Here is a 21,011-nt window from a genome sequence, read left to right as displayed (position 1 = left end):
CAGAAAGTGGGGATGTCAAGCTCTAAAAATAAGTCACAATAAAAATAAACTACACCACTTGCCTGGTGTACCATCTGAAACCACATGACAACTTTGTGAGCAAATGTAATATTTCTTTAAAATATCAAATCATAATATACAATGTGCATTATCTTTGACATTTTTTTTTTTCCATTTTATTTTGATGTATCCATAAAAACAAATAAATAAATAAATGCACGCTGTTTTATAAATTAATTGCTACATTATTGTTTTGCTATTCAAATTTATCTGCTAGATGGCACATTCCATTGTGACAACTTACCCCATATGTGTCAATGTGTGTTCGACGAAAATAGTAGAATTTAATTCATTTATTTTTTGGTAGGAAAGACTTTAAGGTGTATTTTATGGAGAAAATATACACTACTAAATATTCACTTATCTAAAATAGCGTGACAGCTAACCCCAGTCTTCCATATTTTGTTGCATGGTAATCACGGTTTCTTCTTAAAGGAACATTTAGTAAAACAGCTCAACTGCACAAAAAAAAAAAAAAAAAAAAAAATTTAAAAATTCCACTGCTCTCAAATTTCTTTCATGCTTGTAAACATTCAAAAACCTGCCACCTAAAAAAACAACAAAAAAAGCATAAATGTATGAAACAACATGAGGATGAGAGTAACTAATGACAAAATGTCTTCTGTGACTCTCTGAAACACTTGGGGCAGGCGGGTTGATTTCTGCGAGTCAGTTTGTCCTAGAATGGAAAGCCAGGCCTTTTTCAAACTTTTGAAATTGATATGCGGTATATTTACATAATATTTGCATAGGTATATAAGTCATGGATGTCCCCAATATGTCTGATATTATTATTAGTGGTCTAAACCTTCATCAACATATCCTCTTTGGGAGATTAACTAAAACAAAGCCCTTCTTTGAGACAAGTCAAAAGATACAATAGTGTCCTTACAAAATGGAGCAGTATCGGTAAAGCCATAAAGACCTCGAAACCAACTCGAACAGGTTCAATGCAACAAACCTATTTAATAGTTCTCAGTAAACATTGAACGTCAACTTCCAGACTTGTCTTCTCCGATACCTCAGCATCTCAGCTACAATCTGCCATTGTTTCTCAAAAACACCTTAAAGCGTTGCTTCCATCTGTGTGAGCGTGTGTATTTGTTTACTTAACACAGTATGCTATCGTATCATGTGAAGTGAATCTCTTGTAACGTATCTGATTAGAAAATACTGCCATCACAGCACAGCACCAGCAGCTATGTCAGTCTCATTTTCCACAGCGTCTGTTTGAGTAGTTTATCTGCGCGTGCACACACACACACACACACACACACAGATGGAAGCTTTGTTCTAAGGTGTTTATGGTGAAGAAAACAGCATATTGTTGAATAATTCAGGAGAAAAGACCTTTTAACATAACAGAAAGTTTCCATATGTCTGTTAGAGTGCTGCATGTCAGAAAGCATTCTGCTTTAGATATAAACATACGTATGCGGTGCATACGCATCCTTAGCCATTTTATCACGGATTGTGGGGGCAAAGTTTCCAACTGATACTCTGTCGTGTGTTAAAATTCCATTGGCCATCAAGTGAGCCCCAAATGCTTTTAAAAAAGGCTTTTAATAGCTCCCGATGGGAAGAGGAGGGTTTGGGGAGGAAGGTTAACCGATTCCTCCCTACTCTCTCACATGGGCTCACAGCAGGAGGAAGGTTAGGTCAAAGGCTATTACCAGAGCTGGAAAAAGCCCCTGGGAGGGTCTCTCAGGGTCCATTAGTTGTGAGTTACGGGTCCACTGGGCAGAGACGGCAGTATTATGGGAGCTTAGCCATATCCACTGTACATCACAAGCTCAGAAAGAAGCTATATCTGTATAGTTTTAAAAGGGCGTCTAGGTGATTGATTAGCGGCTGTGATGTTTATGGGGGTCATAAGCAGTTTATGTCCGAATTATGCACTATAACATTCCACTCTTTTCTAACCATGTCAAAATCACTCAGGCTTAGTATTCAACATCAATAACAAAATGGATAAAATTGGAATAAAATAGAAATTAAACAAAAATAAAAATGACAAAAACATAACACAATTACTAAAATTTTAAATACATTTTAAATGATAAATAAAAATCTAATGTAAAATAGTAATAAAAACTATAATAGTTCCTCAGTGATACTAAAATAACAGGCTATTTTAAGTTGAATGTGCAGGGCTTCCTCTGTCAGTTGCTTCCAAAAACTGTATTAAAAGCAGTATGTACTTAAAACATAGTAATTATTTATAAATCATTATTTACCTACAGCAGCTAATAAATCGGAAGTCCTCACACATTCACAGAAAATAGCTTACTTCTGTTGGTGGATAAAAGGCTTTTTAATGGCAGATTCTATTGTGACAATTTACCCCATGCAGGTCAACAAACTGTATCTTTTACCTTGGACAAAAATGGTGGGAATGTTCAATAGCTATTTTGTAGCTAAGCCAAAAGTTGACTTTCAACATTTGATTTTGTTGCATAGTCTTGCATGTTCCCTGTATGTGTTCTGACCCTGTCTGCGGTGTGCCTTGTTTGTCTCCATAGTTACATTATACATAGCAACCATTTATTTATTTGCTCAAAACTGCAAATAAGACAGATTTGTGTGTGTGTGGCCCTCATAAAGATCCCTCATATTAAGATCTGGAGGGTTTCCAGTAATAAAAATTAATCATCATCACTGGATCCGCGGCCACGATTTAGAAAAATGACTGTAATCTTAATGAAAGATTGATCATAGCTAAGTAACGATTTCTGATGAGAAATAATTAAAATACGAACACACACACACACACAGCAGTCCTCTTTCCCTCTCTCTCGACAAACACATTTAGTTCCTGTGCAGCTCAGCTGAAACTGACAATAGGAGCGGCCTGATGCTCCTAACCTGATCAGAGTTTTACACGATTACGGGCTCGCTGGATATCTGCCTGCCTGTCACTGCAAAGTGAATGAGTTATTAAACGGATTAGCACCGTGCAGCTCTCCACACCGCACTCTCTCTTACATAGAGGACACCTGCAATGTCTCCGCTAGCACAGATACAGTAAAATCCAACCATTTTCCACAATAAATGAACACGTTACAACAGACAGAAGGAAAAAAATGTGAAAGGCAGGGAAAAAAAGGGGTGAGGATGTGAAAGATTGATTTATAATCCTCTTTGTTTTGTGTGTCCTCATGTGTCTGAGTGTGTATACACACACACACACACACACATACACACACACTCACCCCTTCCTCCATGCCTCTGTCCTTCTTGTTCTTTGTCAAATTCAATTACCGCAGACATTACTGAGGGAGTCTTTACAGGAACCAATTAAGGCTGTGGCCTCGCTCTCAGAGACGCTGGTTAAACAGTGGGATTTGAGCGCTAAAGCCTATGGGATCTCTTTAGCCAACTCCTTTATTTATTTGATCAGCCATCATTACAAGAGCCCTTCAACCCACAAAAACGCGGAACTGATTAACCACAGTGTGACGATAAAGATAAGATCGCATTCACACCTCAAGCTGCAGGGTGGTCATGTGACAAGGTGACATCTTTTATAAAGGGCGACATTATGTGGGAAGTCGTGGCCTAATGGTTAGAGAGTCGGACTCGTAATCCAAAGGTTGCGGGTTCGAGTCTCCGGCCGGCAGGAATTGTAGGTGGGGGGAGTGAATGTCCAGCGCTCTCTCCACCCTCAATACCACGACTGAGGTGCCCTTGAGCAAGGCACCGAACCCACAATTGCTCCCCGGGCGCCGCAGCATGGCTGCCCACTGCTCCGGGTGTGTGTTCACGGTGTGTGTGTGTGTATGTGTGTGCATTTGTTCACTACTCACTGCTGTGTGTGTGCACTTGGATGGGTTAAACGCAGAGCACCAATTTTGAGTATGGGTCACCATACTTGACAATACGTCACGACTGACTTTACTGACTTTATTATCCTTTACTTCAACCCTGAATTCATTCAATCATTTGCCATTAAAAAAAGAACACATGAGCTGTATTTCCTCCCATAATTCACTTTTCTTTTTTTATTTCTACCTTTATATTGTGCCCACGACACATAGCCGGAGATCTGCAAAATCATTTAAGGGCACTATGATGAGAAAATGCGACGAAATCGCAGAATAGTCACACCAATAAAGTTTACTGTATAACATGGAATATGGTCATCAAATTGGGATATGGACTACTGTATGAATACTAATGCACAAAAAGACTGCTATTTATATACGAGTTCTGCACATCTCTATATGAATTAATGGTGCAGGTTTCGTCAACTACACACATATTCAAGCATCTGCACATCTACATTTCACCATTTAATTTGAGAAAACTATCATCACATCATTTACACAGAAATCCCAAGGTTTTTATGACAACCTGTCAAAATAAAAGTTCGGATTAAATTGTGATAGAAAGCTTTTACAGCCGTACAGTAGGATGACCTTACTCACTTATTCCCAGTAGTGGTAGCAGTCGTAACAAAAATACATTTTTAAAGCATTGTTTAAGCAATAATCTAAATTTTTCTTCAGTGTTTTCATTTTAACAGTAAACCTCTGTTGTGCAGTATACTCTTTGCCAAAAAAATAAAAGTAATTGTTAAATTTTATTTCATTTTAAAAGATTAAACTGGTAATGCTTTATGCCTTCACTTGATTACCATTGCTTTTGATATTATATTTGTATTAAAAACAGTCAAAACATAATTTCTAAACCTTTTAATAAATGAAGTTGTTAAAGTTTTATGAATTAAATCGATTAGGCATGCTTTTCATTGATTAAAAGTGAATTAAACCATTCAAATAGAATCCAGAAGAATTAAAAAAGCAAAAGACTGAATTTGGGAACAATGAAATGGAAATTGAGAAATGGTTCTAAAGAAAATGTTTTGTTATGTTTCTAATAAATTGTTGTAAAACAGTATAAGTTGTTTTATTTAAATTAATTAGACATACTTTTTGATTACTAAAATTTAATTTAACTAATCAAACACAGTCCAGAAAAATTAAAACAGAAAAAATGTATTATAAAAATAAAACTGAATCCAGAAAAATGGGATCTTAGAGTACAAACTGTAGTAAGCGTATGCTTGATCACTGTTACAATTATTAAAGGGGAAAGGGAAGTGGTGTGTGGCATAGTATGGTGACCCATACTCTGAATTTGTGCTCTGCATTTAACCCATTCAAGTGCACACTCAGTAGTGAACATACACCCGGAGCAGTGGGCAGCCAATGATGCGGCGCCCGGGGAGCAGTTGGGGGTTCGGTGTCTTGCTCAAGGGCACCTCAGTCGTGGTATTGAGGGTGGAGAGAGCGCTGGACATTCACTCCCCCCACCTACAATCCCTGCCGGACCTGAGATTCGAACCCACGACCTTCAGGTTACAAGTCCAACTCTCTATCCATTAGGCCACGACTGCCTGAGAGGGTCCTTGGAAAAATGTTCTCCTCTTTAAGGGGTCCCTGGCCCAAAAAAGTTTGAGAATCCCTGGTATGAATAAAGCTGGGGTATGTTAGCCTTGAGAACATTTCCCGTAGTTGAGTTTATCCTGACGGTGCACTTCTGGATCTCGTCCTCAGTTGCAACGCTGTCATGTTTCCTGTTTACACCTGTCACGCATGTCAGCCGGAGGTCAGACACACATCTTTATGACACCTGCAAGTAGACAGGTACACCTGCCGCAATTTCCCCACCACATGTTTCTGTCATGAAGCAGATTCTCTTCTATCCTGATGCTCTTTTTTCCCCATCACTACACCAACAGAAAATGAGCGTCCTGTAATTCCCTTAATAACACGCTCTGTTGTTCAACTTTGCTCTGGAATGGGTTTTTCATTGTTACCGGGTATTGATTGTATTTAAACTACATATTGCTGCTTGTAAATGGAAATTGCCTGAGCATCGGGGAAAGTTCAGTTATTAGCCCAGAGCTCAGGAGAGCATGACGACGCAGACTCGGATGCTACTTTCACGCAACCCCCGAGGGTACAATTGACCGTCGGCCCTAAAAATAAAGTGTTTTTATCTTTTACAAAAGAAACAGAGTAGGAAATGTAGAGTACAACAATGGCACTACTTCCCTTCATTATGAAAGCTAAAGCACCATGTTAGCATGCTAATTAAAGCAACAGCGCTAAGGAAGGATCATTCAAAAGTTTGGGTTTGGTAGGTAAGTTTCTTATGCTTATCTAGGCTGTATTTATTTCATATATAATTTCAAAAGTACAGTAGAAACAGTATTATATATGACAATTTAAAAAAACCTTTTTAATTTGAGACCTTTGTTTGAAATAGAAATCTCGTTATAAATAAAATTTAATGTAACAAACTTTGGTTTAATTTAATGCAAAAAAAAGAGACCTTACAGATCTTACAGTTTTGTATATGCATGTGTGTGTGTGTGCACAATATGCATATACATGCAATAAGTAATTAGTTTGAGCTGTCAAACAGTCTAACAGAAATCTCAGAAAAAGAGGACAATTTATTTATTTTTTAAATCAAAACCCCAGTCCACCAGTCCATCTAGCTGTTTTGAACACTGAATCTTATGTAAATGTTACTTTAGAAGATCATCTCTGGTCCGGTGAACTCAAAAACGGGAAGATCAATACGTCACAGGTCAATAAAACGACCAGTGTGCATGTAAACATATTTGTGCATAAATACTGCAGAAGTTGAACAATACTTGAATAAATAATCAGATGGGTATGACGTGGTCGGTTTGTTTATATTTGAAGGTGTTTCTTCCTGTTACATCATAATTTTTCATCCTTATAGTTCCATCATTCTTTCATCGGTTCTGCTACCTTTCATGTCTTAATTTGCATCAGCTCAGTCGTTTCATGTGACACATCTCGCGTTTGTCTTCCCGACCATTATTCGATTCTGGAAATGTCTTTTTTGTGTATGTGTGCATTTCTGAGCGTCAATACTTCCCTGATGTCTCTGCGACTCAAAGCCACTAAAAAGAAAAGCATTGCGGGGGAAAAAACGGCTTTTGCAGGCACCTGCTGTTTTTCCTGTCTGTTCATCTGCCTCCACTCTGGGCTTCCCTGAGTCACCCTGGAACCTGTCGCTTCTACATTTTGCAAGATGAAATCTATCGACAATGCAAGCCCCACTCCTGTCTTAACTTTTGATGGAGAGCGGGGGGCAGAGGGTGAAGAAGGTACCATGAGATAAAGCAGGTGAGCTCTCACCTTGAGGACGTCCTCATCTGTGGAGGTGCAGGTCACGGGGTCATCAACCTCTCTCACCGTTCCGTCATGCTCCACGGTAACAACCTTGACCGGGATGGCAACGCGCCGTCCGGTCAGAATCGCTGTGTTTAAGATCTCTGTGTCCTATGTGAGAGAGACATTTGCCATTTAATTTATATATACATTTATACATTCGTATAAATATATTACAATATTCTAATTATTTACATTTAAATATTTAATTATTATAATTAGGGCTGTCATTTCATTACAATTTTTAATCTAATTAATTACACAATGAAATTATTTTTAATAAAATGATACTCTAAATAAGAAACTAAAACTGCCAGTAGGTGGCAGTAAATGTCTTAATGAATAAGTCATTCATTCAAAAGATTCACAGATTCATTCAGAAATAGTGTGTTGCTTGGAAACACACAACAGTTCTCCTGTGGCAAAAATGAGCAAAAACGGACATTATTCTGTGCAAAATAGAACACATTAAGTTCTTAGTTATTGAACTGTTGTATAAAATCAATATCACATTCGTAATGAAAACAGCACTTGTTGTTCGTGATATTGCTTAACTATAATACATAGTTTTTTCCTTAACTAAATAATTTGAATAACATGTTAAATCGATAGCTCTAATTATAATATACTTATTTTAGGTCTGTCGATTTAATGTGTTAATTTGGCACAACTAACTATGGAAAAATAACTCATTAAAACCGTGTTTTTTGAAGCCAGTAACAAAGCCAGTGATTCTGTGATCCGTTCATAAATCAGTCACTTGCTTCATTTGAATACAATCAGCTGAATGAACGACTCAATAACTTGCTGTCACCTACTGCCGGATTTTGTTTCATGTTGATCAGTATCATTTCATTGTTATTTTTGAATATTCATTTAAAAAATTGATACCCATTTCTTAATATCACTTATGCAATGCTGTATCAAAATATTTCTTTTGAAAGCTACTGAGCATTGTCTGTTCACTTATTTTCTCATCTAAGACAACAATGACTTCAAATAATCTTTCAGGGGTAATTTCTCAGGCAAAAATTGATACGTGATTAATCTGTCATTAATTAATCAACACATCAGGTAAATCATAAGATAAGAAAAAATGAAAGCATTCAACAACCCTAATTTATATGGAATTTTAAATACATCTGAAACTTTCCCAAACATTTTTTTGGAAACTTTCCACCCCTGTCCTTTCATATTATTAAAATGTTGGATGGAATACATGAACAGCTGAAATCCACCGCAAACACAGATAAATTGATTTGAAAAATAACAATCTGCAATAAACTGAGGTGCAGGGAAGGCAAGCCTCTCAAATGTAAAACTGATGCCGGCTGGCACTGTGATGTTTCATATCTCACGATTGCTCGGCTTTGACAGAGATTAATTATCATATTCTCAATTATACAATCATTTCATCACATTCAGAGAGGGTTAATGGGTCTTCATGTGGGCTGGGGTCTCTTGAAATTCATCTCCTCAAGTATTTACCACATAAATATTTAGCACAAGAGCACATTCCTCTCGGGAGGAAACACTTCTTTATTGGAGAGAAAAGAAAGAATGAGAGTGAGGGCTCGGAGGAGGCTTGGTCATGGCAATAATTGACATTTTAGCTTTATGAAAAGGCTGGTAATTACGACGAGAAGAGAGGTCAGTTATCGCAGTATCCATAGAGATAATGAGTCATTACAACGCCATCCAGAGAAAGACGCTCAAAACCGTACAGAGAGACCACGACAGATTAGAAATAAAAAAGTGGTAAATTCAAGCTTTGCTTAATTGATTTTTTTTATGTTCTTCAATACTAGTTTTTACTAAATAAAAATGCATCAAATAAAGAATTGTTATTAGTAATTAATATAGTTTCTAATACGATAGTTCTGTATAGTGTTGCATATGCCTTTGTGTTCATTTATTGTCTTTAACCCCAGACATTTACATTTATGCATTTAGCAGATGCTTTTATCCAAAGCGACTTACATTGCATTCAAGTTACAGTTTTTACATTTTATCAGCTCTTGCTTTCCCTGGGAATCGAACCCATGACCTTGGTGTTGCTAGCGCCATGCTCTACTATTTGAGCTACAGGAAATACATGCATAGGACAGCATATGTTTTGTGTTTCTCATATACTGTACAGTACTAAACAAATGTACAAGCTCAAAAGATGTTCAAAAACAGCATATATTGAATGTAGTCACAAATTGAATCGAAAATTTGGAATCATTAACATATTTTTAAAATAATACTTTTATTATTTAATGCTTTTCAATAAACCTGTTGTTTGTATTGCACTTACCTCTGTGTCCCGTATCTATCTGCTGACATTTATTCAGCAAAGATGCTTTAAATTGATAAAAAAAAGGGACAAAACTTTTAAAACAAAAAATGGTTTCAAATAAATGCTTTTTAAACTTTGTAATCAATGAATTCTAAAATATTAATATTAAAACATTATTAAAATATAAAAACAATTAGCAGCACAACTGTTTTCGTCATTAATAATATTGAAAGATGTTTCTTAAAAATTATATCTGAATGAACGTGTGACTGAAGACTAGAGTTATGGTGCTGAAAATTCAGCTTTGCCATCACAGGAATAAATTATTTAAAAATAACGTTATTTTAAATTGTAAAAATATTTTTGAATGTTTTTGAATTACTGTATTTTGATCAAATAAATGCTGCCTTGGTGACCACAAGACACTATCAAAAACATAAAATCTTACCAACATAAAAAAATGTAACAGTAGTCTGTACCTATAAGGCTAAAAAATATATATTTATGTCAAATGGATGAAATATCTGGCTAGTTTACTCATTTGTAGCACACAATTTGCTCAAGTTGAATCAACTTGATTAGATGTGAGTTATATAAACATCCCTTTAAAACAATTTGGTTAAATGGCTACCTTAAGTGTGGCATTAAATGCAGCTAGTAAACATTGCTTACTTCTGTGAATACAGTGCAAATCTATAAGCTTCTTTTGCATAAAAACAGGCATGTTTAGACTGAAAAAACAATGATTTAATTGAAATTCCCATACCACTATCTTTAATGCCTGGTTAAACTGGACTGCAGGTGGTTTGTGAATACGAAACAGGTTTTTGCACGAAAATACCACTTATGAATATGAAACTGCTTCGTGCATTCGCTCCACTGACTCTTAAATGAATACAGAATACAACTTGTGATTTTAAGAAACTGTCAGATCTTGAGCCCTATATGGCTTAGGCATTAAATCAGGCAGAAAGGCAGAAACCTCACAGATCTCACAGTTTATCAGGACTACAGCTACTTACAGAATGAGAGAATGAGAAAACAGCAGTGTGTGTATGTGGGAATGAGAGAAAAATAAAGGAGACAATATAATAGAGGAAGAAAAATCTACCTGGCTGCAACATGAGCAGTTTTTCATCTCAGGTCCTGACAGATAAACATGATGGATGAATGAGGGATAGGTTCATATCTACTTTATTCCACTTAGCTACATATAAAATCAAAAACTACAACTAAAAATATGTGCTATGACACAACAGTAAATATAAAAACATTGCAAATCTACCTACTAGCCAGACAACCACACAGCTCAACAAAAAAGACTCGTCTAGTGAAATATGAAACCAATTTTGTATGATGACATCAGTAATAAGCCGCTAAAAGACAGGAAGTAGCGCTGTTCTCTGAGAGTCTTGGCATGAATGAGCTGCTTCTACATAAAAAGACACACAAACACAAACACTGCATACAAACACACACACTCCTGCTCGCCTCTTCATATTCAAGAGATCCAGCTGCAGCTCTCTCACGCAACCAGACTGAATAAATCATAATTGATATCCATTACGTCACATTCCTAATCTCTTTATAACCGTTCAGCTAATGAATTTCACACTCCTCAAGTGGAGGAGAACAGAATGATGCCGTTACAGCGCGAGGTGGCTCGTACTTCACAGGTGTTGGCGTGACATTATAAATCGTCTCTGTCAAATGAGAAGTGCTGGAGCGGTGCGCGAGCTGGGTCAGACAAAGGGATGGATAACTCTCTTTTCCTGGTCACCTGTCTGGGCCCAATGCATTTTGTACGTGCCGGGGACAGGGATGACTGATTGGATCTGTGTACAATAATCCCTCTTACAACGGAATGACATAAAGATTATGGATGTGACAAAGAGATATCCTATTGGGAAGCACAAAGACTTCTTAAAAAAAATCAGTTGAATGAATGTAGATACACCATATTTTTTTTAACGGGGTGGGTGTCACTGTATTCAATTCATAGTACGCTAGTGCTGAGTATATTTATATATAAATATATAAACATTTTTAAATATCTTAAATATATACATGCATGTGTTTATATAAACATTATAAATATACACAGTACACACACATGTATTATGTAAAGAAAAACTTTTATTTTGGATGCGATTAATCGTTTGACAGCACTAGTTTTAATAAATAAACATGTTCCAGGTGAAAAACTACATTACCCATGATTCTGCACCAATCAGACAATAACGGCATACAAATTGTGTATAAAGAATACCTTAATGCACTACGAATGATAGTTATTTTTCTATGCTCTAAAAATAATAAATAGCTGTAAATCGATAGTTTTATAGTCCTCCATTTTTAATGCAATTATGTAATTTGCAGTGATTCATGGAATTGTAGTTATTTTGCTCATTAAAGCTGTTAAGTACACAGTGTTGTACCTTCATCTTTTTATTCAAATATTTTTTGCTTCAAAACTAAGTTTTTAACTCATATATGGTTTGTTTGGTTCGTGGCTTATAACTCTTTAATAAGGACTTTTTAAAAATCCCTACAGCTAAAAACTAAACCAAGGCTGCTGAAAAAGTGGGAGGGCAATGTTATACTCTATTGGTCAAACAAAACGGTAGCGCCGCCCCTGCACTCATGCAATTGGTTGAGCCAGAAGTTGACGTGGTACAGCCTAAAAAACAGTTTTGCCAGCACTACAGAGTACCCGTATGAGTCAAGAAATTACTTAAAAGTTTTCTCCTAACATTAATCTGGGGGTTGAGAAACTATACCTTCAAATCTTAATATAAAAAAAGGACCATGGTCTATAATGTTATGTTAAAGTTTAAATTCAGTAAAAAAGATGACAAAAAGTAGCATGTAGTTCTACTACCATCCTCTAGTCACTTCAGTTTTAGTACCACGAATGAGTAATGGCGATATCGACTGGACCAGTAAGAAAAATTTCATCCATTTAGGTCCATTCACCACTGACTGGGTTATTGGATCTAATAAAACATTTTGGATTCCTTGTTCCTACAATCAATGCGCAAATGTTTTTTTCTTATTTACCCCACATATTGAAAGATGGTCCATTTCAGAGTTCATTAGATTGCATTCACACACACACACACACACACAAGGAAAGCCACATTGGAAATCTTGAGGGGGAAAAAACGGCATTACAAATCCTCAAAAATCAATACATCTAAAAACTGTCTCTTTGTAGAATGAAAAATACATTTGAATAAAAGCAAGCCAGCAGTAATGCAGGATAATGTCTAAACGCGCAGACATCTGTGAGAGCATGTCTTTTTCTCTCTCTCTATTGCATAACCTGGCATATGTGATGATACTTGTTTTGTCAGGTTGGCTTGGTGTGTGTGTGTGAGTGGGTTGTAACAGAGGGGCTCTAGCAACTGAAGCTGGGGGATTTTATTTCCAGATTTGCCAAACCCTGTGGGCCAGTAATTCTGAAGATGATTTTAGCTAAATAACTGCGGCATAATCCATACCATGTTTACACCTCTGTGTTGACAATTTACCAACAATTTACCCATTTTCAAACTTCATATCAACTTCCTGAAAGAAACAAAGAAGTCATAACTGGCTGAAATATATTTCAAAACAAGACACACCAAACCAGGCATGGAGATAACGTAATTAATCTAAACTCAATTTGCAGATTCCTCTAGTAATTTGGCAGACTGTTCTAAAAAATTATTAACACAGACATCAAAAACGACTTGGAAACTGAAACATTTCTTACTTTTTCTTTTATATATTTGAAAATCTACATGAGGAGATACAGTAAGCTAATTTGGTTGGTCATTTCATATTTTTCTTGCCAAGATGAGAATGTAAATGTAAATCAACATTTTATATTTATGCACCTGGCAGACACTTCTATCCAATGCTACTTACAGCGCATTCAAGACATACATTTTTGCCAGAATGCGTCTTCCCTGGAATTTCAATCCAAGACCTTGGTCACGCTCTACCAGTTGAGCTACAGGAACACATTTTGGCACAGGAAAAGAAATCTACTATTGATTAGACTCAATGGAATACAAATAAAAATCATATATTTTTGTCATTTTTAAAGAAATTCAAACAATAAATACCATTCTGTGGCTCTTCAATGACAGGTCACTGAATTGCCTCAGTTAAAGCAGCACGAAAACCGATCGTCTTTTCATATTTACTTAAAGCACAAAATTAACTTGAATTAACTTCAGAACATATTTTATTTTAACCGTGTTGCACACCATTTTTCAGGTTTAATTCCACCGAAGTTAATCTACTCTCCTGTCTGATTTGTGGTTGGAATACAGCTACAGCTCCTGGGCATGTGCACATAAATACAGCTTTTTTTTAATCATACTGTACAATAATAAACGGTTTTTGCATTATTGTTTAGGGTTGGGGTAGGTGTAAACATGAATAAAACAAATAGGCAGAAAATGTAATTTATTGCTAGTTTTCAGCTGTAGCTGTCGGACAAGATGGCAGATTCGGCGTTATGATTGGTCAGATCGCCTGTCAATCAAGCGCTTTGCGAACGGTCAATTCCGGAAAAAACTGTTATCTTAGTAAGCGTGGAGGCATCTGTTAAGTCAAACTTCACTGAACTGTTTTTAGTGCTAGTTTAACTAGCAGAGAAATGTATTGAATTGAAACTGACTTTTGGTCTGTTACTCACACAAAGCTATTAAAAGTATGACCTTTTTTGGCTGCACTCCTCTACACCATCGCTATCTTGCAAATGAGGAATTGCTTTAGTTTTTCATGTTTATTAACTGAATCCTCACCTAAAGACAAACAGATGGCGTGAGATAAAGATACAACTCGAACTTCAGTCTAGGTCCACTCTACACCAATATATTTAATTAGAAACATTTATAAACACGCTGAAAATAAACAAGTTTCATTACATGTGCGTTTCTGTCCACCAGCAATACAGAAAAAAATAAATGCGAAGCTGAACTTCCTGCGTTTCTGCTCAGAGTCGTCCACCTCCCAGACTGCTGTGGGAATTGTGCCATTAAAAGGGCCAGTGTTCAAGCAACTGCCCCTTGTGAATTTATGAGAAAAGAGTAGGGGCAATAATTACTATGCAGCTGTCATGTTCTGGGCCAATCTCAGTATGCTACTGTGCGTCTTATGCTAATTTCTGCTCTCTTGCCCACAGGCCCAATCACATTGCGATCCTTAAGCTCATTTCCTGTTTTCCCCTTTTGCCTCAATATCCAATTTTCCCTGAGCTCCTCCTGCCATAACGGCAGCTATAGTGCATGGACCCATATATATCACAAAGCGTTAAGAGAAGAGAGGTGTCCGTGGGCACAGTGGTGATTTATGGGTCGTGTTTCCTCCCCTAAATAGAGGCTGGATGGAGGATCGGCTCAGATGGGCAACGGCGACGAACGCGAAAGCTATAAAACTGAGAATGTCTGTGTACAGAGGCTGAAGTTTCTCCACAGTAAATAACAATCCATCAATCAGATGCCTTTAGCACGGAGACATGTGATATTGGACGGGGATAGCGAATTTTGTTATAATTGGTTGCAGTAAACGAAAGGTTTGTGATCTGTGTTTTATTAATGAACACTTTCGAGCTGTGAAATGCAAATGATTTTGGGCCAAATCGTGATTTTAATTGACAGGAAGAGGCATATAAAAATGGCCTGATTAAAAATATAATTGCGAAAACGATCCAGCAGATTTGATTGCGGACATGGTGTGTCTTCAAACCTCTGTGCTCTGCCCAATTACTCTGACAACCACAAATGACCTCACCACACAGACTGCGGTTTAGGACGCGCTGAACCGAAACCCTCAAACAACAGGATCCGTCACTGCGGTCCAGAGAGCCGCCTGACCAATGCCCAATCAATAAAGCATCAGAAGGACCATAAGCCTGCATCATTCAACTAATCCAAGTAGATTCCCCACCGCAGCGCTGAAGCTGTAGCACATCGGGACAGAACGAGTAGCACAAGGCAGGACAGACCGTGAAAGCAGAATTAAATAAGAGATTCTAGCAAGCTCTGAACTGACTCAGAGTTTGCATCAGTGTAATTCTTCTGTAGAATCATATGAAATAGACTTTTACACTATATAGTTTTTCATCGAAGATTTCATGTTTTTGAAAGAAGTCTCTAATGCTTACCAAGCTTGCTTTTTTTTTTTGATAGAATATTGTGAAATATTATTGCCTTAAATAAAACCTGTTTTCAATTTCAATAAATATTAAAATTCAATTCATTTCTGAGATGGCAAAGCTGATGATTTTCAGCATCATTACTTAAGCATCTTAATCTTTCAGAAATCAAATTTGAGGTATGATTAATGCCTGAAGCACATGTAGTTTAATATTAGGGGTTTTGAAAAGTTGTAATGCTTACAACTAGGAGTGGAACGGTACACAGATGTCACGGTTCGGTACGTACCTCGGTTCGGGGGTCACGGTTCGATACGATTTCGATACAACAGGAAAAAATTAAATAAAATCTACTATGCTTGGTTTCTTTTCATTTATTTTGAACAGACAGTAGTAAAAAATAAATTCACCTAGTTGTGAAAATACTAAATATAATTACATTGTTATATATATATAAATCTACAGTACATATACATGCAAGGAATAAATTCTTGAAATATTTGATTTCGTTTACAGATAAACAAGAGAAAAAAACAGTGCGACGCGTAACGTAGCCTATATATGAGTTTCAGTTCATTTTGTGTTCATTTCAGTTCAAACTCAAATGGCAGAAAGCGACATCTTATTTGTTTTCTTTGTTTTACAAAAGCACAAGGTTTGTTTTCATTGTGAGTGTACAAAAATAAAAGCAGACCTTTATACAGTGATGCATTATTAATAAGACTATAAGTGTTTAAAGTTGAATCTGCCGGTATAAGGAAACAGTTGAAGTGATCGGAGCGCACACACGCAAAACATATCAGTTCCAGCATTGCTAACTTGACAGCGCAGTTGGTACTTTATCAAAATAAAATACAGTGAAGCAAACATCAGCACGCCTGCCTCTGTGTCACCGTTGGAATGCGATTGAAGTACAAAGCCGATAATTTACATAATAAACAATAGTTTAGCATTCAGATACGTTACATCGCAAATGTACACTCCTTTGTCAGTGAGAGACGCGTTCAGAATCAGCACATGGTCACTGTCTGGGGGCTTTGTTGTCAAGTGCGCAACTCATGGCATTCGCCTGTTCTTCTTCTGGCGGTTATCAAACAGCGTTGCATTACTGCGGGCACCCACTTCTGGATTGAGGGTGAATTGCCTGTATTCGCTGTAAGGCCTCATGCACCGAACCGAGATGTCCGTAACGTGACGGTTTGGTACGAATACATGTATCTTTCCACCCCTACTTACAACTAATTAAGTTCTGAGGATAATGGTCTGCGTATGGCTCTGTCGATATGGATTTAACAGGAAACTCTAATCCCATTTAAACAGTGGATGGAGACCATGTGCGCTAAAAATAGAACTCAATTAAGGCACATTAACACTTTAGGAACTATTGATACGTGCCTCTAATTATTTTATGTCGTCATGTTCGGGTGATTCCAATGCCAGGCGATTCGATCTGGTGCAATTTGGGTTTTGGGGGTTATCGACCTTCAGAGAACTGGAACAGGAGGGTGTGAATGCCACTCCGGTAAGGCAGGTTGGTACAGAAAGAGGTCACAGTAAATGTCAGTGTAATTACAATGACAGGTCATTTTGTTGCTTTGTAAGAGAAACTATCCAATTATTCGCAACTTCAAACTTGGAAGTCGAAATTTGAATGGAAATAAACAGACACTTGAGGGTCACCTGATCCCCCACAATGCACTGTGTCTAAATACATCACCGCTGGCTGTCATTATCAGTGCTGTGCACCTGCTATAAATGCAATGGCTTTCATCTTGTATTAAATACAAAGCTAAACAGCCATAAAATCAGGGAGGTCACAAACACATCTAGCCGCACGGTTCACCTCCAAGGCCTCGGCGGCAGCTTGTAACTGACCATAATTAAGCTTTGAAATACAAGCTTGTAAACGTGACCGTGCTGGTGAAATGTGCAGGTCACAGCAGAAAACAGTTAACTCCCATACCACGCTCACCCTTAAAGAAACTGAATAATTACAACAACAACAATCTACACACACACACACTAGCAAGTAAGCAGAACCTGTGCCAAAAATCAGACTAATATGATCGGCCGTCAACGCTTTGGCACGAGGCATCAAGCGATACTAACAATAAACATGAAAAATGACGCATAATGGCTGGATAAACAAATGGGAGGAGCTGCATGTGGTCATCAACATAAACTAAACACTCTTCTGACAGCTGTACGCACACTTCAAGTTAACCTCTAATTAGCAGATTCATTACATTTCTCCTCCTGTATCACACAGCTCACTTGAGCATGTCATCATCCAATTAGGAGATGTCTTTCATAACCATTGTACGCGTCTGCATTCCCGTCTAACAATTTCAAAGGCTTATTGTTGACAAGCGGAGCCGCTAAGTCCTGTGTCCCACATTTCTGTGATTCAGTTGATTTCCTGTATGTGCTAATCAGTGTTGGGCAAACGTTAGCTACTGTTACATAAAAACTAACTAATTATGGTATACAGAAAGAAATGTGACTTCTGCGCTGCCTGAGGCTTTCTCTTTTCTGAAGTCTTACACCAGAGGTTGGCGTTTGACTTTTTGTGCATACAATAATTATATCTCTTATAACTTTTAAGAAATAAAGCAACATTTCAACAACCCCATACAGCTTCATAACAATAATTTGTTAAATAAATATAAAAACTGTTAGCTTTTCATTACTTTACACTATTATGCACTACATTCTTTACTATACATATTGCACTACCTTTCAACAAGTTCCGTTTTTTTTCATAAAGAAATTAACACTTTTATTCAGCAAGGAAGCATTAAATTGATCATAAGTAACAGTAAAGACATTTATAATGTTACTAAATATTTCTACTTCAAATAAATGCAGTTTTTATTTTTATATTCATCAAATAATCCTAAAAATCAGAGGGAAAAATATTATTTATTAAAAATATTCAGATCATGTCATACTGAAGATTGGTGTAATGGCTGCTAAAAATTCAGCTTTAAAATAAATAAATAAAAATAAAATTATAGCAAAAATATAAATATAGGCCTATAAACTATAGCAATAATAATAATAATAATAATAAACAACTAACATGTTACTTTCCAAAAAGTTAATTTAAAAAAATTATGTGATTAGGTAAGACTGGAGGCAATTCAAGGGAGTGGAACGGCTGATGCTGCCAAGCTAAAAATCATTCGAAGCTTTAACAGGGGGCACAGCAGGGAGACACTGAGCATCAATATTTCACACTGTCTAACGTTCACTTTTCATCTAACAAACATGGACCTTTATCACACAAACCCACACAGACACTGCAATCAAAAAACACTTCTGCCACTATCTCACTCTTCTTCTAAATGCGTATTATCGTTGATCAAATTGAAATGTATATAGAAACATTTTAAATATAATTAACCTCTAAAACCCCTCTAAAAGACATCCTCTGTGCTTTTTTCTGCTGTTCGCTTCTCTTTCTAGTTTCCCATTGATAAGCTGTGAGAGGTAAATTGGTGGAGGCACTTAGCGGCGTTTTAATGCAAACCCATTAAACACACGAAGGGAGAGCGGACGCTCGGGTCCCCGCCGAGCACGGCGCCTCACGCTAATTCAACTTTAAATGCTTTACCTCTCATTTCTTCCAGCAGGCCTGAGAAAGTCAGACGGAAAGAAGTGAGGTAAACAGGAAAACAGGAGTTCACAGGGTACAAAAACACAGCGCACACATACCATTCGCATCAGCGGGATACGGAGTGATAGTCGAGCGTTTTGTTTTTGGTTTTTTTTTCCAGATGAATCGCTAATACAACCTACTTTTGTTCTCCCGACAAGCCTTATCAAGCAAAACATTGAAGAACTCTGCCCTCGCTTTTTGGATTTATGTATGGAATACAAATACGAACAGGCAGCGATTTCTAGCAAATCATTCTCTCTGTCTGAGTTTCTCTCACGGACACGCACACAATTCCATTTCACCGAGCCAAATTGCTGTGCAATGGCCCTGCTTTGAAGGAGAGCGCTCGGAAAGCTCTAGAGGTGAAGAGCTCAGAGGTGGGAGAGGAGAATGAGAGAGAAGTAGAAGTAGAGAGCGTCTTTGCAGGTCTTGGCAGCTCTGGCACTGAGACTGATAGATCAGATGTAATTGACAATTAGCTTCACGACACTCTGAATTACAGGCCTTCTAATAGGGCCAGAAATACGGGAAACCTTTCTCCAAACCGTTTTTGTGCCGTCTATGTGTGTGTGAGCCTCGTGACCCTCTGGTGTGTAATGATGCCGCTAACCACACTGTAATATCCAGGTGAGTCAGTATGTCTCGATCCCCCGAGTCGTGAGGCCACGACTCGGGGGAAGTCGTGGCCTAATGGTTAGAGAGTCGGACTCGTAATCCAAAGGTTGCGGGTTCGAGTCTCGGGCCGGCAGGGATTGTAGGTGGGGGGAGTGAATGTCCAGCGCTCTCTCCACCCTCAATACCACGACTGAGGTGCCCTTGAGCAAGGCACCGAACCCCCAACTGCTCCCCGGGCGCCGCAGCATAAATGCTGCCCACTGCTCCGGGTGTGTGTTCACGGTGTGTGTGTGTTCACTGCTGTGTGTGTGCACATTGGATGGGTTAAATGCAGAGCACGAATTCCGAGTATGGGTCACCATGCTTGGCAGTATGTCACTTCACTCACTTTTATGTTAGGCATTGTGTGTGTGTGTGTGTGTGTGTGTGTGTGTCTGTGTTTGCTCTCCGCTGCAACTCCTTTCTCTGACACACAGAATAATCGTGTGCTCTTTTCTTTACTGTGCGACTCTTTGCTCCATATCTTTGCCTTTTAAAGAATTCGCCACTAAACGCTTATAAAATTTGTGTGTGTGTGTGTATCTGTGCCCTACATTTATTCATCTCATCCTAACATGCTCACTGGACCTTCAGAGGAGTATAGTTCAAATCTATACACATATTTAGTGGCATCCTGTGTGTAAAAAGCAAAGTGAATGCGCGTTATGGACCCACCCAGAGGCGCATTTTCTACTAACGCGCTCTTTAAATAGCAAAAAAATTATTGAATTGGTCATGGTGCAGTCTATTTTCAGTTCCTCCAAATAGTAACGTGCCAACAATGCGCCTAAACACACCTCTTTTTTAGACCAGCACGCCCATGGGTGCACAAATGGGTGCAAATGTATTTGCTATTTAAACAACTCGGCGCAGGAAGGGAAAAGGAAAACTGCGTCGGGCTGAAACTAGCAAAAACACTTGCGGGTGTATGATAGGGCCCATGGTCTCAAGACGTGTTTTTTGAAAGTTGAACGCACTAACATGAGTGCT

At 37.7% G+C, this 21,011-nt stretch overlaps 1 protein-coding gene across 1 annotated transcript in view; it reads right to left on the bottom strand.

Moving 5' to 3' along the window:
- The window catches only part of LOC306869717 (transmembrane protein 132C-like), a gene marked incomplete at both ends in the record, with an annotated part of 211,025 nt that overhangs the window by 15,403 nt on the left and 174,611 nt on the right, over positions 1–21,011 (bottom strand). The window contains one exon of the mRNA XM_079416599.1: positions 7,242–7,385. Coding sequence (XP_079272725.1) covers positions 7,242–7,385 — 144 coding nt within the window. The remainder of the gene's footprint in view (positions 1–7,241; positions 7,386–21,011) is intronic.

Source organism: Barbus barbus (assembly GCF_936440315.1).
Source record: "Barbus barbus genome assembly, chromosome: 5".
Lineage (NCBI taxonomy): Eukaryota > Metazoa > Chordata > Actinopteri > Cypriniformes > Cyprinidae > Barbus > Barbus barbus.
This window is presented reverse-complemented; position numbering and strand designations above follow the sequence as displayed.